Source organism: Cygnus atratus, chromosome 2 (genome assembly GCF_013377495.2).
Source record: "Cygnus atratus isolate AKBS03 ecotype Queensland, Australia chromosome 2, CAtr_DNAZoo_HiC_assembly, whole genome shotgun sequence".
Lineage (NCBI taxonomy): Eukaryota > Metazoa > Chordata > Aves > Anseriformes > Anatidae > Cygnus > Cygnus atratus.
In genome coordinates this window covers 64,252,096-64,271,204 of record NC_066363.1, presented here as the reverse complement: position 1 = coordinate 64,271,204, position 19,109 = coordinate 64,252,096, and the positions used below count along the sequence as shown (strand labels likewise).

General features: G+C 39.6%; 1 protein-coding gene across 2 annotated transcripts in view; it reads right to left on the bottom strand.

Moving 5' to 3' along the window:
* Nucleotides 1–19,109, bottom strand: part of EPDR1 (ependymin related 1) — a 32,815-nt gene that overhangs the window by 5,381 nt on the left and 8,325 nt on the right. For both annotated transcript variants that reach the window (XM_035552450.2, XM_035552449.2), the window contains exon 2: nt 191–399. In XM_035552450.2, coding sequence (XP_035408343.1) covers nt 191–399 — 209 coding nt within the window. The remainder of the gene's footprint in view (nt 1–190; nt 400–19,109) is intronic.

Here is a 19,109-nt window from a genome sequence, read left to right as displayed (position 1 = left end):
TAGAAAACATTTTCTTAATAAAATACATGTGATAATAAAACAATGTGCTGTACATAGGGGATATTTATTATGTCTTCCAGCAAACTTTATAGAAATATGTAAGGCTGGGGTGAAACATGAACAATTTTACTTTTCCCTGGGTAGCAGAGACAATGATTATTATTAAGATGAAACAAAAGTATGCACATACATTTCCTGGCTGGTTTTCTGTCAGACCACTCCTGTACCATAATTTGATCTCCAGGTCCCCCAATGTAGTACTGATCTTCGTATGTTGAATTGGCGGGGATATCATACGGATCCCATGGCTCAGTCAGAGCAATCTTCGAACAAAGCTTTGTAACTTGCTCAATCTGAAACATCACTGCATCTTTATAGAGCAATATATACTCAAAGAATCTGAAACATAAAATAAAAAAGTTAATGTAGATAATCTTTTCCTATACTAAACAGGGAGCACTGCCGATAGATAAGCTTGCCTTTGACATCTCAGTATAAGACCGTTTTCACTTGCTTTTAACTTTGCCAAAACTCTGAGAAAGGCTAACCAGTTGGGCTGAAATTTCCCATGCTGAAAGTTCGTCCCAGCTGACTCTTTCCAAAATAAATAAATCAGGCTGGACTGGCTCAGCCATTTCTGAGAACAACAGAACAACTTTTCTGAGAACAACTGAGAGAAAAACATCTTATTATTACCAGTTTTGTTTTGTTTTTTAATAACCTTTTCATTAAAAAGCTCTAGTGCCTCCATGTTTTGGAGAAAGAACTTGAAATTTGGCAGGGGAGAAGTTTTTACAAGAAGTTGCCCATATTTGGCTGAGTTATAAGCCTTCTGAAAAAATCTGTTTGCATAGGCTGAATGAATGTGGTAGAGCCTTTCTTTGTGCTGGTTAGATGTGGTATTTGCCACTCAGTGGAAACACAGGTAGCTTAGTGGGCTATGCTGCTGAAGCAGAGAACACGTGGTTCCAAATGCAGAACTGAGAAGCTCTCCCTCCTAATGACAAACTTTCTCTCTGGAAGCCACCAGACCCAAGGCAGTACTGAAAGCAGGAAGGAGAGGAGTGACAAAGCCCTGCTCTGAGGGGGAGATGATAAACATCTTCATGAACATTTTCATTTACTTCATAGTTACGATAGTTGCTTCTACCACAAATGCAGTGACTTCACCTATAAAAGAAAGTGATATCATCCTTACCTTATAATGAGATAAAAACAGAGAGAAATTGAAATTGAAATTATCACAAATATCAACTGATTTTGAATATGCAACCAAAATGCAAGAGGCTTAACTATCACACAATGAGTTGTTCAAAGCACAATTCAGAGCATTCTCAGGAGTGCTCTGCACCTTTGGCCAAGGAGAGTCAGGATCCACACTCTAAATCCCCTAGAACTGTACATTCATAACTAGAAGCATCCCGTGAATATCTCAGCTGAAATATTTGGCTACAGTCTAGTATCATTCAGTGACTCTAGAGAAAAGAAAGGGATGGGATTAATTCCCTGGCACAGCTTCATCTTGTCCATACGTAATAGTGTCTCCTTCCATCTGCAATTCCTTGCCCTTGTCTTTTCAGGGAGAAGTAAAGTTTACATAAAACAGAGTTGACATCAAAACAACTGAAAATGTTAATTATTGAACTGTACAACTACATTAGATAGGAATCAATTCACCCACTCACCCTGACACAAAGTCATTTTAAGGTTGCATTATGGGAAGTGTGTAACTTTGCTTAAAAGCATGTCAGCAACACTGTGGAGCATACTACTGAAGAACTACCTGATTCCTTATATAAATCAAAGCCTGTTATCACATAAGCACATTTGTAATTTTTACATCATACTCAGTCCAGAGAACACAGTCACAATAACACTAACATACACTGATTTTTGTTTGCAGCCAGGCTGTAATGACTCAACTACTGTTCAGCTGGTGGCCCATTCACTCCCATGAAAGCAGGATAAGGAATGCCTTAGAGATGAGCCTAATAACGTTTGAAGTATTTGAATGACAATACAGTCATTTTGTGAAAGGACAAAACCCCAATATGTTAATTAAGCAGTAAAAGCTACTGGGAATATAATGTACATACTTTCATTTATTTTTTACTTTAAATCTTCAATTAAAACTTATCTCCCATGATTTTTTAATTTATTTTTTAACATTTTTTTTCCACATTTTCTGTTTCCTTATCATTTCCTTTAGAAATTATTTCATGGAGCAAGTATCTTTTGTTCTAAATTTTGTAACCTGAGAATTGACATAGTTGCATGAGGGAGACGTAGCACCTTTACTCAAGTGAAGCAGTAGTTCAAACCTCAATCTGACAAATGCAAGCATTCAATTTCCAGCTCATGAATAGCCACTGTGGCTTCAGTAAGATGACCTCAGTACTTGCACAAGTAGGGCCACAATCCAAAGAAGCCTAGTGTCTTGACTTTGCCTCTTACATGCAGATGGCAATATGTGTATAAAAAACAGCAACAACGAAAAAAAGAATGTGAAAAATCCAAATAAGTAAAACTCATCACTCAACATCTCTGTAGCATACATTCTGCAGAGCAAGAGGCTCCACCACCTACATTTTTGCTTGCAGGAGAGGCAGGGAACCACTGCTGGCATGAACTCAGTGGCTACAGTGGCACACACACAAGATGAGAACCACAGAGAATGTGGCTTTACTCACTGTGAACAACACTGATGGATAAGCTGGTGAACATATCTATGCTGTCATTATTCCACTCTGATGTACCTCACATCTAAATTTTAAAGAGAATTGTTCATGTGTGTGTCCTGGAATTAGCTAGCACAGAAACATAAGATTGATTACACAGGATCTAAGCTTAATTGCATATGAAAGGCGAATGGTTATGTTGTTGCTCTATAAACAGAACCATTTACCAGCCAAAATTAATAATGAAATGTGTGTGGATATGAAAATTACAATCTAGCATATTTTAAACCAAAATATTTTAAAATCATAATCATTTCCATCATTTCCTTTTTTTTTTTTTTTTTTAACAGCCAAGTCCTATGTACACTGCCTCTATTTGCTTTAGGTGCCTGAGATTTCACTGGCTGCTTGAGGGGAAGCACAGAGTCCTGAAAATAGGTCTTGGCAAAGAAACAGAAGAGGAAATGATTTGTGATTAGTTTGTTGTTTTTGTTTTTCTTCCTAAAGAAGCAACATATTTGTAGGCTGTGCCCACCATTAATATTATTTTTATATGAATTTCATTCCTTTAACTGTAATTTCAAGAAAGCCCAAAGCAATTTGCAGAATTTACTTGGACAAGTTACCCTATTTGCTTGACTGAAATTATTTCCCTTTCTTTCCTGTCCTATTCCATCCTACCCCATCCTATGCTTCATGCACTTCATGCCCTTACTAGGACTCTCTCATGGTCCTTAATGCTCCCTTTGTCTGGGCCTGAAAATGGATAAATTTGGTGAGAAAAAAGTCAGACTTGAGACCATGCTACCTGCTCTTCTTCAGGTGCCTCTGCATTGAGCCCTGCCAAAAAATGCCCAATGCTCTTCCCAGTTGTCAGTTCTGAATCATGCTAGTCAGCATGCCATCCAACACATCTGCACTACTTCTGGTGTCTACTTCTACACTTCCATAGGATCCTCTCAATTCTCAAGTCTAGAAGGAAGCTGGCTGACTAATTGCCTTTGTAGTGAGATAGAGGAGCAGAGGTGCTGGTAGCAGCATGCATGTCATATCGAAGCACATCAGACAAGGTCATTTTCTAGAGAAAAGCAAAATAATGGTCTGAGGCTGAGACAGGGTAAAAGAAATTTCTTGTGCTCTCAAACTGGCTCTGCATCATTTCACTCTGTGGCTTTGGACAAGCAACTTATAGTACCGGAGCCTTAAGATTCCATTCCTCTTATTCCTTATTTTTCAATTGCCATAACACCAAAGAGCCACTAATCAGAGATCAAGAATCAGTTGTGCTAGGCATTGTATTAACAAAGAACAGAAACACAATTCCACAATTCAGAAAACAATGGAACAATGGCTCTTGTAAAACAGATGTTCCTTTCCTGCAAAGACATATGGGGTTTTATGTGTCCAGGATTTTAACCTGTTGACTCAGTTTTCCCAGCTGCAGCTATTTTATCCTTAAAACTCCCACTCACATTAGCCAGGATTTATACTACCTAGTAATTATTATGAAGCAATTGAAAAAATGGAAGCAAAATTTTATGCATTATTTGTATCAGAACTGTTGTATTGCTCAGCAGGGAACAGTATTTGATATTTATAATATCAAGTTGAGCTCGCTGCAATTATTCCAAAGCTAACTTTGCCTTCTTTTTTTGAGATTAACTGAATGTGTGGAACATCTGTCTGCCGTTGTTGCATTATTTAATTCTTTGCCATCTCTATTTGTAAAAAGATGCTTTTAAACACTCTGAAAGAAGTTAGAAACACTTCTAACTAAATGAAATTCCACTAGAAATATCCCAAACAAATCCTCTGTTCTTGTGAACACAGACAGGTACAAATCTGTAATTCTAATTATCTTATACCCTCTTGATAACATTGCCCACAAAATTTTTGTGACAATACTGCTTTCTACAGAGTTGTTATCAAAGAAAGATGTACTGAGTGAATGGGAACCTCTAGTAGAAGGATGACTAACAAATATCATCTTCTCATCTCTTCAGGTTAAGAAAATTTTCAAAGGAGCAAAACTGCTAAGCAGACATTCAGACAGTTGATAAACACTCTTCAGGTCAAGAACATTCATCTGCTTTTGGAAAGTTCTGGCTAGCTCACTTCAAGACTGAGAAGCATTCGTTTTTCAGTATATTTCTGGGAAATCTTTTCCTCTTTCCCATGAAGTTTCGGTAATTTCAGACTTCTGTTTTTCTTCTGGTGTATCAGACCTCAACAACAACAGTAATTTACCATATTTGATCTCACATGTTTGGCAGTGATGCTGGATTATGGTATATTGTACAAATATAGTATTGTGCAAATACATGTGACAGCAAATGTAATCTGATATTGTGTAAAAGCAGTATTTTTTAGACTGACTTAAATCATTCACAGATTGTAAAAGCCTTTTTTATTTTCAAGATGACCAAGCCCTCTGTAACAGGTATGTAATTAGCAAGGTATCTGAGGAACTCTGACAGTATTACCAGTTTCCAAAGCACAGTTAATGATGAAGTTCATGTGGAAAGAAGATCTTAAATATAGGAATCAAAATTTGGAAGTCAAAGCTATATTAACTGAAGAATTACATATTTCTGTGACTTTAATTACAAAACTTATTAATAATTGTGCAATGTCTTATTCTTTTATTTTTTTTCCATAAATTAGATCAGCTACTTGGCAAATACTAAGGGAAATAAGTTCTTCAGCAAGAACATTGTTTCCCTGGCTGTTCTTTTTTTACAGTTTGACATTTCATAATAAACAGCCTGATCCATCAAATGGTACCCCTGAGAAGAATGCATTCTAATTTAAGTTGAAATTCAGGAAAACAATAAAGCATTGTGTTTAAGAGAGTTGTGTTTTACAAGGGGCTAAAAGATGTACTGCCTATAATAGAGAGCATTTGTGTGTTTCCCTAAATAATGGTATGTTTGTGAACCGGAGTCTTCAGTAGACAACAGCATAGTTCAAAACAAAAGGATTGGAAGATGCGGCCAGAATACCATAATGCTTTCCAATTAATAGTATCACCTCCTAGCCAACATGGTATATCCTAGTAGAGACACATGATATCAAAATATACTTGAGGTCAGGGATTATTTTCTTGTTTGGCTTCCATAAAGAGGCTTGTGAGGTAGGTTAACAATAATACAGGTTACTGGGAAATCATAGCAGGACTTAGAGAAGACCCTAAAGAATGAGGAATGCCAGGACTTTCATCTCAATATCTATTAAAGACCTTAGGAATGGCAGAGAAGGAAAAAGGAGGGAAATGACTGAGGTACATTATCATTTATTTATTATACTTCTCATCTTCTTTGCATTATATACAGAAGGGAAGTAAATAAGACAGTTGAAGGAGTGGCTGCTTAAAACTGAGATGTGAAAATGTTCTTTTGAGCATGCAATTATATTAAGGCACTCTCTGGGCTTGGAAAAATGTAAAATTAAAAAAAAAAAAAAGGAAGTAGAAATGTAACGTAGAGATAGCCAGAAAAATCATGGTTACAATAATTTAGAGTATTTCCGAAAAGAAAAAAAAATACAGAAAAGACATACCTGTGTTTCTGTTTTTAATTTTACTTCTAATTGTCAGATTTATCTGGAGTTTTTACACTTTTCTCTGAAATAGGCTCAAAGACAAGGTATTAAATTGGATCTTAGCTCTGCCGCAATATAATAATATCTATTGTACACATAAGAAAGTCATAAAAGAATGAAGTCCACAATCACAAATAACTAAGCTTAAACAATCTCCCTTTTCCAGGCATTTATTTTGGAATAAAAAAATAATAATAAAAAATAAATAACACTTTTTCAGCTAGGATTGGGCATTGCAGCTTCATATACATCTTCACTTCTATACATAAACAGAGAAGAATCTTCACATACTATATGAACAGGGATACATGAAATTCAAGAGAACTACGTTACTCTTCATTAAGACTGTAAAACCTATCACCCACATACTTGGCCAGTTAGTTGCTCTTCAGTATGAATTCCCGTATAAAAAGTAATAACAAAGAAGTTTGAAGAACAGATTGCCCTTTAAAACAGATAGGGAGTAGGTCCCTTTTCTGATAGAACAAACTTTTACTTTGTGGTGGAATACTCTCTGGAAAAATTTGTGAGGATATTCACTTGTACCAGATTACTTCCCCAAGATGTAATGATTTCCACCTTCCATCTGCAATGATTTCCTTAAAAGGGATGATTCAGGTCTTTCAGATATCTGTCCAATGTAAAAAATAAAAATAAAAAAACACTAGGTCTATTTTCAAGGGATTTTGGAAATTAGGCCAGCTAGGCTAATCAGACAACACAGTCTGAAATTTAAGTACACTTTAACTTTCTAACATCTTTATCCAAAGATCTGGGTATAGCTTATTTTTAAATAAACTTTGTGGAAGATGGAGATTCACTTCACTGAAAATAAATGCAACCTGAAGTTCTGGCACTGCACTTCATTCTTCCTCCCCACCTCCAATGTAAAAATAACTTCTTCATTTCATCCAGAATTCTTTGTGCGGGTCTTTTTCCTTCAGCAGCTATAAATCAAAAACAATACTGTTTGCTGAGTGCATAAATCATAGAATCATAGAATCATACAATATCACGAGTTGGAAGGGACCCATAAGGACCACCAAGTCCAACTCCTGGCACTGCACAGGTCTACCCAAAATTTTAGACCATGTGACTAAGTGCACAGTCCAATTGCTTCTAAATTCAGACAGGCTTGGTGCAGTGACTACTTCACTGGGGAGCCTGTTCCAGTGTGCGACCATCCTCTCGGTGAAGAACCTCTTCCTGATGTCCAGCCTAAACTTCCCCTGCCTCAGCTTAACACTGTTCCCGCGGGTGCTATCAGTGGTGATTATGGAGAATAGGTCACCTGCCCCTCTACTCCCCTCGCGAGGAAGTTGTAGACTGTGATGAGGTCCCCCTCGGCCTCCTCTTCTCCAGGCTGAACAGGCCCAGTGACCTCAGCCACTCCTCATACGTCTTCCCCTCTAGGCCCTTCACCATCTTCGTTGCCCTCCTCTGGACACTCTCCAACAGTTTTACACCCTTTTTGGGTGTAGGTTAGGGCTGTAGGTTAGGGCTAACCTGGGCTAGGTTGCTAGAAGGCAAAAGTGCTTGCGAGAGCTGGGCTACATTTAAACAGCACTTCTTCCAAGCTCAGGATCAGTGCATCCCTAAGAGTAGGAAATTGGGGAAGGGGGGCAGGAAACCTGCGTGGATGAGCAAGGAGCTAATCGATAAGATCAAAAGGAAGAGGAAGGTCTATGAAATGTGGAAAAAGGGCATGTCCTCTTGGGAAGAGTATAGAAGTGTTGTCAGGGCCTGCAGGGATGCGACGAGGAAGGCTAAAGCCCACCTAGAGATGAGGCTTGCAAAAGAGATAAAAGATAATAAGAAGGGTTTTTTAATTATGTAAACAGTAAAAGGAAGACTAGGGATAATGTAGGTCCCTTGCTGAATGAGGGGGGTGTCCTGGTAATGGGAGATGCCGAGAAGGCGGAGATACTGAATGCTTTCTTTGCTTCAGTCTTTGCTTCAAGGACTCCCCCGCGGGACTCCTCGACCCTGGTGGGGGGAGAAAGGGGCTGGGAAATGGAGGGCTCCCCCGTGGTTGACCCGATGGTAGTTGGGGAGCGCCTGAGTGGGCTCAACGCACATAAATCCATGGGTCCTGATGGGATGCATCCACGTGTGCTAAGGGAGTTGGCAGAGGTGATCACCGAACTGCTCTCTATCATCTTTGAAAGGTCCTGGAGAACAGGAGAGGTGCCTGAAGATTGGAGGATAGCCAATGTCACTCCGGTCTTCAAGAAGGGCAAGAAGGAGGATCTGGGAAACTATAGGCCAGTCAGTCTCACTTCTGTCCCTGGAAAGGTGTTGGAACAGCTCGTTCTGGATGTCATCTCCAAGCAATTGGAAGAGAAGAATGTTATGAGGAGTAGTCAGCATGGATTCACCAAGGGGAAGTCGTGCTCGACCAAACTCGTTGTCTTCTATGATGACATCACCAGCTGGGTAGATGGGGGGAGAGCAGTGGATGTCATCTACCTTGACTTTAGCAAGGCTTTCGATACTGTCTCCCATGACATCCTGATAGCAAAGCTCAGAAAGTGTGGGATAGAGGAGTGGACAGTTAGGTGGGTTGAGAACTGGCTGAGTGGCTGAGCTCAGAGGGTGGTGATTGGTGGTGCAGAGTCCGGCTGGAGACCTGTGACTAGCAGCGTTCCCCAGGGGTCGGTGCTGGGTCCGGTTTTGTTCAACATCTTCATCGACGACCTTGATGAGGGAATAGTGTCTGCCCTCAGCAAGTACGCCGATGACACAAAGCTGGGAGGAGTGGCTGACACGCCAGAAGGTTGTGCTGCCATTCAGTGAGACCTGGACCGGCTGGAGAGATGGGCAGGAAGAAACCAAATGAGGTTTAATAAGAGCAAGTGTGGAGTCCTGCACCTGGGAAGGAACAACCGGACGTACCAGTACAGGCTGCGGGACGACCTGCTGGAGTGGAGCTCTGAGGAGAAGGACCTGGGGGTCCTGGTGGACAACAGGTTGACCATGAGCCAGCAGTGTGCACTCGTGGTCAAGAGGGCCAATGGGATCCTGGCATGCATTAAAAGGAACGTGGCCAGCAGGTCACGGGAGGTGATCCTCCCCCTCTACTCCGCCCTGGTCAGGCCTCACCTGGAGTACTGGGTCCAGTCCTGGGCTTCCTGGTACAAAAAAGACAGGAATCTCCTGGAAAGAGTCCAGCGGAGGGCCACAAAGATGATACGGGGCCTGGAGCATCTTCCCTATGAGGAAAGGCTGCGAGACCTGGGTCTGTTCAGCCTGGAGAAAAGAAGACTCAGAGGGGATCTTATCAATGTGTATAAATAGCTGAGGTGTGGGAAACAGAGGGATTTGGCCAACCTCTTTTCAGTGGTTTGTGGGGATAGGACAAGGGACAATGGCCACAAGATAGAGCACAGGAAGTTCCGCACCGGCATGCGAAAGAATTTCTTCACGGTGAGGATGACAGAGCACTGGAACAGGCTGCCTAGGGAGGTTGTGGAGTCTCCCTCTTTGGAGATATTCAAGGCCCGTCTGGACGCCTACCCGGGCAGCCTGCTCTAAGGAGTCTGCTTTGGCAGGGGGGTTGGACCCGATGATCTTTTGAGGTCCCTTCCAACTGCTTTGATTCTGTGATTCTGTGATTTTGTACTGTGGTGCCCAGAACTGCACACAGTACTCGAGGTGAGGCCGCACCAGCGCAGAGTAGTGGGACAATCACTTCCCTTGACCGACTAGCAATGCCGTGCTTGATGCACCCCAGGATATGGTTGGCTCTCCTGGCTGCCAGGGCACACTGCTGTGACTGGATTCAAATACAAAGAGTCGGGGCATGAAAAGTCCAGGTGGAGTTGACTGCAAGTGGGGAAAATAAAAGAATTAGGGGAAAAAAGGGGAATGTCTGAAGAGGCAGCATTAGAAACAAATGTTAATTGCTCCATTGCTATAAAGCAAATGGCATTTTGAACACATATCCATTGATCTGTGGTACAATAAATGGTAATGCTATAGGAAGGTAAGCCTACAGTTAGCGCTATCTTCACCTCGGGCAGAGAAGGACCACGTGCCTTAAAATGGAACAGATTTAAAGCTGAGAAGGGACACCCAGATCTCAGCAGGCAGGAGCACAGAAAAGTGGGATTCCTCACAGCCCTGACTGTAGGGATCACATCATGATTACAAGTTAAAAGCAGAGAATTACAGCCCTCGCTTATCTGCTGAGTGGTGTCTTGCCTTCACCTATCTCTCTGCCCACATCTCCATAAGCATGTCCACAAAATGCTTTTGCTTCTTCCCTATAATGTAATGAAGCAAGTTCAAATCCACAAGATGCTGTATTGCAGAGAATGAAAATAGCTACAAGTTTTCCATATCAATACTGGGAAGCCCTTTAAAATGGAGACACCTCCCTCCCCTGAAACAGATCTATCTTGGGCCTGGTTGTAGTCATTAAAGGCTTTTCTTGATGAAGAACGTACTTCACTAATGAAACCCAGCCAGAAAGGGTCACAAGCACTTTAAAAAAAAGATCAGATTCATCCAGATGATCAACTTCAATGTATATCAAAAATTTATATACAGCATCAACAAGCGTAAGTTGTTAAAAAGGGCAAGGATTGCACATAAACACATATACAAAAAGTGAAATAATTGCTAGGACAGCGGTTCTGAACAAGAGCATCTGTGAGTCCTGTAAATCATGGACTAAAGATAAAACAGGACATGGACCTGTTACCAAAAGTAAAGCTTACTTTCAGACCTACTAACAGCAGTATGATATGCAAGACACGGGAGGTCATTTATTTTATTCTGCTTAGCCCTGGTGAGGTCAGAGTGGTAATGCTCTTTCTGGTTTTGGATGCCACACTTAAGAGAACAGATAAACAGACTGGATATAGTCCAGAGAACAGCAAGAACAATGTGATGTTTAAAAAACATGACCTATGAAGAAACTGGGCCTGTTTAGTCTACAAAAGCAAGACACAATAAGCTTGCCCAGTATATAACAAGTTAAAAAATAATACCAATCATTCTTCTTGTTCACTGAAGGTAGCACTGGAAGAAAAGAGCATCATTTTCATCAAGAAGGGTTTAACTGAGATACTCTGTATGTGCAGGCATTGCAGGAACAGGTTTCTACTGAATCTTCTTAAGTTCCAGATTTCACAGGAAAAGCAGGGGTCAGAAACATGCCAAATAAAGCTTTGCTTCCCCAGGATGGAGGAGCAGCTTACATGGTGACTCAGAGACCTTCTCTGCCTTACGTGTAGGTCATGCTTGAATACTGATGGCTGCTTCACTCTTCTGGTAACAGGTAAGCTTAATAAATTAGTCCTGAAATTATCAGTTCTATGACTGACTTGGATCCTCAACACTGCTGCCTACCCAGAGGTGCTGAACAACCTTTGGTGACAATTTAATAACTTTAAACTAAAAGTGGGTAAGCTTAGATTAGATATAAGGAAGAAATTATTTAATGAGAGGGTGGTGAGGCACTGGAACAGGTTGTCCAGGGAAGCTGCAGATGCCCCATCCTTCGAAGTGTTCAAGGCCAGGCTGGATGGGGCTTTGGGCAACCTGGTCTGGTGGAAGGTGTCCCTGCCCATGGCAGAGGGGTTGAAATTATGTGATCCTTGGGGTCCCTTCCAGCCCAAGCCATTCTATGATTCTATGATAATTTTCCAAGACCTTCCAAAAGCAATGGCAATGACTGTCCATCCTCTCTCGGGAGTCTCAGCAGAAAGTTGAGCCTCTGTTCTTATTTCAAGGGGAGCCTAGGGATTTGAAGGACAGTGCCATGTCATAAATTGTAGGACTACTCTGTGAGCAATATCCATGATGCATCACAAGAAACTAACAGGGAACCACTGGCTACAAAGTGGTTTAGAGACAGAAACACATAACAGCCTGATTTGGTTTGTTTTATCCTAACAATCTTACTACAGATTCCCTAAAGCAATACCCTAAGGAAGTGGCCAGTAAAGGCAAAAGAAGAGAAACTGCAAGAATGAGATTCAACATAGAGTTCATCTAAAGAAAATAAAAGAACTATCCATCTTTAAACATGACACTGTGAATGCTATTGCAACGAAATTGTTGTGCCAAATTAGTGTCTACACTGAAAACAATCACCTACCTACATATTCTGTATTGACAGAGCTCAGTATGTTCTTAAAAATCATCTGGACCGCAAATAGATAAATATTTAATAGATGAACATGCATTTCAAAATCTTTCCCTTCAAACTATTGAGTACTCATGTTAGTGTACACATCTGTGTACTCAATGGAGAATTCACAGATTATCTGTTAGTCCATCACAGAAACATGTCTTCATTCCTGAAGACAGCAATCACCTAAAGTAAGAGTAGCTAAGAATACAATTCTATTTTTAAGAAAGTTTATAGCCATTTTAATTGTATTAAAAACCTGATATACTTATTTTTCATTCAAGGACAGTTCTAAGAAACAGTAGCAAGGAGGACAAGACCTGTAAATAATATTGGTATAAATATACTGCACTGGCACAGCTGAAAGTTTTCCATGACTCAGGGAAAGGTCACTAGACTTATTGAACATGTTTAGACTACCCATGCTGATTAAAACATGACAGAAATAGGTTTACCATTTAGCATGTGACACAAATGCAAACCAAAGTCTCTAGCAAACAGGTAAGTCTACCTAAATTTTTTAAAATTTGTTTTCTTCCCAACACAGAGCTCATGCATTTTATACTGGTAGGGAGCCACAGTTTTATTTGAGCTTCCTTAATTAACATGAATTCAGAACTTCTGTATATACAAAAATTAGTTTCTTTTACTGTTCCTATAACAGATAACTATCATAAAAAAAAATTGTTTTCAAAGCACAAATGACTTTATTTATAATTTAAACTACATTTGCATATTGTAGCTTTCTGGTGTTTCTAATTGTGTTTTTACACATTTAATGGGCAAGATTTTCAAAACTGACCAGTGATTTTGAACATCTTCATAATTTGTACACCCAACATTAAGATACATGAAGAGGGCTGCTTTTCAGAGGAACAGTAGTCAGTGTTTTCTAAAATTCATTGTGCCAGTGTAACCATTGAAAAATTGAGGTGCCCAAAATTACTAGACAATTTTTGAAATCTGTGTAAGAAACGCCTGAATCCTCTCCCTAGGGAAATGCATCTGCACAAATCACTCTTGTATATACCAGATTTTCCCTGCAATCTCTCCTGTTTCCCCTGGCTGTCAGGAGATGATTGTTCTTTACGCATTGTAACAGCAGTTTAAACTGACTGAATATTCTGGGTCTCATGATATTTCTTCTTCTCTTATTCATAGCATTCTGGGCTTTGTTTTTAGGCAAAGTAATTAATATCTTTATATTGTTCGCTTAAATTATTTGAATCTTAAATTGTAATTTATTATTTTATATTAATTTTTATTATTATATTATTAAATTACATTATTACTTTTTATTAAATTAAAAGTGCTTAAGTTATTTGAAACATCTTTTTGTCATAAAAAAAAAAACACCCTCTTTGGTGCCTCTTTAATGCAGTCACTTGCTACAGCTAACTTGACAAAAATCCTAGTACTGAGAGTGTGGAAACTCAGAAAAATGAGTTCACTCATGGAAAATCCTTGCAGCATTTTCATTTATCTGCTCTCTCTGGTCTGCTGTGTATCTTGTGGTACTCCCTCTCCTACATTCTCTGTATTGAGTTAACCCTGTAGATGGATTTGTTTAGGGACAGAGCTATTACAGTTTAGGTGAGTTGAGGAGCAAAAATCAGGGAGGAAACTCTCACTGTGGGTGAGATGGCAATTCGGCTGCTGCTCACCTCCTTTTCCCTTTTATCAACCCAGAAATTCTCCCTATCCTTAAAGCTTTAGAGGACAGCAAGCAAAAGCTATTTTTTACATCATGGTTGTGACAATATGGTCCATCTTCCCCAGCAAACTGCTTATCAGTGCGGCCAGGCTTTGGGCACAAGGCTCAGAGGGCCACATCAGTGCGTTTTTTTCCTGAAGCAACTGGAGAAGCAGAGGATGCAGAAGGCTGCTGGATGCAGATCCATTAAGCCCCTCCAAATAGCAGGTATATCCCTAGTCAGAAAGCTCATGGTAGCACCCAGAGGCTGCTCTGATCAGTTGTAACAAAGTGTAATTTCTACATGAACAGTTCAGACTAATAATGATTTAAGCAGAATTTTGTTGATATATCTGATGTTTGTTCAGACACCACACTAACTTCTTGGCTAACATAATATACATACTGTTTTCGCCCTTTTCATAAGATTTTAAGTGACATTTTCTAAAATACAGAAGTTATCTATGGATTTCTACAGCACAAAACTGCATTCAAATATTTTGGGGGATAATTACGAAGACCAGACTGATTATAAATGCGTCTGTCAATTGCAGACAGCAAGTAATTCATTAGGCCAATGTGTCAGAGAATACTGGATATTTGAAGAATACTTCCATGGTAAAAAATAATAATAATAATCCAGAGGACATTGAACACACTGAACAATGTTTATAGTTACTATTGCTACAGTATATAAGCATCTCAGTTACAATACATATCCTGCAGAGACATACAAGCTTTCTAAGTGAGTTTTTCCATTCTTTCAGAGGAAGGAAATTCAGAGAACCAAAGTGTGTTTCAGACGTGTGTGAGACTTCCAAACACCAGTAAAAGAGGAGAGCCCAGCTGACCCACTGTGAATCCATTCACTGGGACCCAGCTAAACAGATGTGCTACCAACACTTGGCAGTGCCTCAAGCAGCAGCTTGTGCCTCCGTGCCAGGCTGTGCATCACTCGGGCCTGGCTTGACCATGTTAAGGAGCAGGTACCCTGAATGTATCTGAATTAGACCCAGTTCTGCCTCCACCTCTGCCTGACCAACTGTTTTCTACTTCAAAGTCTAGGTTACTTCACATTAAGGATTTATGAGCTTAAAATACCCTGCCTATGAGGTATGTATGATGTGAAAACATCTTCTCCTAAAGTTCAGCAACAAACTAAAAATTGTGAGAAATACAAAGAATACCCATAATTGTATTGAGAATAAATATCTGCATGCTTACATTTGGTTTTGGAGACAGGCAGCCCAAAACAGTAAGTTAAAAAAATAGCAAGTCTTTCCTCTTCTGCTACGCTGAGGTAATTTGATTTTTCATTTTCACTCTTCAAGAAAAAGAGGAATAAAGAAAATGCAAGGCATGTGTCCACTCTCCCACCACTATCTCCTTTTACTGTCCCATAAATCATTTTTTCCTCTATAAAAAGTACAGCAGAAACCATACCTCCACACTTAATCAACCATGTTATCCAAATCTCACTCTTTTCTGAGAAAGGCAAGGTAACAGACTGGTCTGACTTAGCAAATCCATCTGTGTTTACATGCACAGGTATTTGAAGTGATAAAAGGAGGCTTCCCAGTCCCCAGATGCCACCACAGATAAGGAAAAAAATGTGTTTCTTCTACAAAAGATGCAGGCCAAGAAATCTGGATCTAATTAAGTAGTGATACATTAATTTGGGAACTAATTGTAGTAAGAATTCCTCATCCTGTATGGAGCTCTGTTTTCCAAATAATAAACTTCCTCTGAGAATTACCATAACTGCATAGCATGAGTAAACTTTCCAATGCTGGCTGCCTAACAGTATGGCAGAATCATAATTTTCCTGGCAAGAAAAGTATCTGAATATGATAAAACCACAGTTGGAAATGGTATTAGGAGATACTGAAAGAATGAAAAATGAGATGTCTCTTTGCTGCTCTCACTGCTTCAACTCTGTGCCCCATACAAGCGTTTAAAAGTCCTTAGCACTGCCTTGCACTAAAATACCCTTTGAAAACTTTAGGGAAAATCTGGCCGTTCCCCTCAGAAACATCCACTTCCGAAACAACAGGTATCCACGCGGACAGACTACTTAAAGAGAACAGGTTGCTGAGAAAGCTGTGGATGCCCCATCCCTGTAGGTGTTCAAGGCCAGGCTGGAGGGGGCTGGTCTGGTGGGAGGTGTCCCTGCCCATGGCAGGGGGAGTGGAATTACATGGTCTTTAAGGTCCCTTCCAACCCAAACCATTCTATGATTCTGTGCAATTCTCAGCTTTTTGGGCACAGTATCAGCCTTGCACCAACCTTCTTGTGCAGAGTTTCACCCAAACTCTTGAAAATAAATGGCAAATGCAAAGCACACCACATGTTTAGGAGCATTCTTACCTTCTGAGCCACCTGATTTTCGGATGAAGTAGCGACCTTACCCTGAACTCCCACAAAGAAATGACAGGAGGACAACAGACCAAAATTGCTTGCTAAGCGTGACACTACCAGACCAGACAGAAATGGGCAACATCAGAGACTGAAACCTCAGTGGAAAGTCCTGTAAGGTCACCACCTTCATTGCTATCCTACACCATTTTTGCTCTGTAACTAGTCCCAAGCTCAGAATAAGAATACAGCGGGACAAAAGCAGAGATTTTTGTTCTTTATCCTGCTGGTAAATAGCACCATTCTGCAGTGATTCTTTAGGGGAGCCTTCTTTCTCACCTCATTAAAGCCTTAAGAAAAAATGTTATTTCTTGAAACATAAAAAATCTATTAGAAAACAGTTTGTTCCAATAGACAACCTGGGATATTAGTTACAGATGCCATAAAGCTTTTACTGCTTTACTGCTAACTTCAGTGAAGATGTTGACAACATGTTTTGAACATACACTCAAAAATATGAAATAATATTTGGCAATAGCTATAAAGAAGCAGATTCTGAAGAGCACTTGACTGCACAAGAGGTCAACCAACAAGAATCAATGAAGCCATTTTTGGAATGCATCACTTCTGAACTATTCAACTGACCAAAAGGTAAATATGCAGGGCCTCATTACAATGTTATTTTTTAAATGGAGCAAAGAAATAAGGTTCATTGTAACTGGCCTTAATATGTGATGTTGCAATGCATGTGGTAATCTTGGTCTTCTACATTGTTTTGCTATCAGTCACAATATCACGTTTCATTATGAATTATCCTCCAGATACATACTACTTGTAGAAAGTAAAATACCCAGTAAGCACGCAAAGCTACCTTCCAGCTGAGAAGGACAAAGAAGTTTAATGAACTTAAGAGTTAACAACTGCTTGAATATTTCACTCTAAAAGACAATTTCAACTACAATGAATAGATTGCTTTTACTTATAATTTAGGGAGGAGCTAGAGGAAAATTGCTTCACTGGGTTGGAACTTCATAAGATCCAAAAGAAGGCAGCAATGAAGATTTTCACTACTACTTCCATAATTCTACATATCTGATGTTCCTCTGTATCCTGCAGCTTTTAGATGGCTCCTTGGAGACATAAGGGTTGAATCAGACAGTTATGCAGTTCCACATATATCTCCATTAAGTTTTGAAACATAGTATTTTTTATTTACAAAAACATCCAGAGAGCGCTCCAGATTTAGATTGATTTGGTACCTTATTATACCAATGATATCTGATAATCCAGATCTTAACCACTGAAGTCCTCTTTTTTTTTTTTGACAGACAAGAAATTAATAATATCAAAAAATAACTAAACACTGAATTGTTTTATACACAAAAGAAATATGCTATACACATGTAGTGTGGCATCTGCACATATAACCATTGACTTTTACACTACTTTTCCAATACAGCATTGCCAGACAACTATGGAAGCAGCACGAAGCTATTCAGCTGGGAAAGACAGCCCCTCTGGGCCGGATTTGGCCCACATAATAATGATAGAAAGAAAGAGTAAATTTCATTTCATAAGGAATGAAAAGGATAAAACAGGCTTTCACAGAATGAACAGCTAAGTAGCTCCCGAGGCATGTGAAATCTTAATAGCCAAAGATTGAAGAACTGTAATGACTACCGTATGAGTACTCTACAAAAAGAAAGTGCCTACCAAATTCATGTTCTGATGCCAGAAATTCAGAAAATCATGAAAATCTGAAAAGAAAACTTGAAATAGCAAAAATATGCCCATTGCTAAGCTATAGAAGCAACCCTACTGACTATTATGAATACTACTAAGAAAATTCTCAGTGCAAAAGAAAGAATTCCAAAAAATACTATTACCTTGTTCACTTTTTTGTGGCATAAGGAAGCTTCTTTTAATAATCAAATGGGACATAAAGCCAGATGTGTAAACATAACCTTCAAAAAATGATTAAATTGATTCTCAAATAAATGTTTGTCAAGGATCTATATTTATAAAAAAATGAAAACAAGTAAAAGTTCAGACGGAAACAAGTGATTCTTTCTTTTTCACTACCACCTGTCATAAATTAGTTTTTGGACAAGGACAGTTGTGCTGCTGTTGAAAACCCCTAATTTACTTTTGTGTATAAAAGTATAAAAGGTACAAACTCTGGAAACTAATACACTACTGAACACAAGGATTGTCTCACACGTTGAACCTCCTGTTCTTTCACGTACAGGAATGAACTCTTGGCAGAAAATCCTGTCCTTGACCTATGACTCTCAGGTATCAGAGAGCAACCATGCTATTGGAAAAAAAAGCCATGGAAGGACACAATTTCCTATGGAACCTAATATCTCTTCTCAACACACATGCATCTCCCTCAGGGCCATAAAAATAAGGCAGTAAACAAAAACAGACTAAACAAACAGGTCTGTTTGGCAGTAATGAGGACAATTTTCACTGCCTGGTGCTACTTCAGGTTATGCAGTGCCATGCATAATGCTCCTTATTCTAAGAGAGCCAAAATGTTGCACAATGTGGCCCTGTTCCACACAGACATCACCCTTCCCCAGTGTGCCAGACACTATACCATACTTGAAAAACACTCTGAAGAAGGAAATAATTTCCCCTT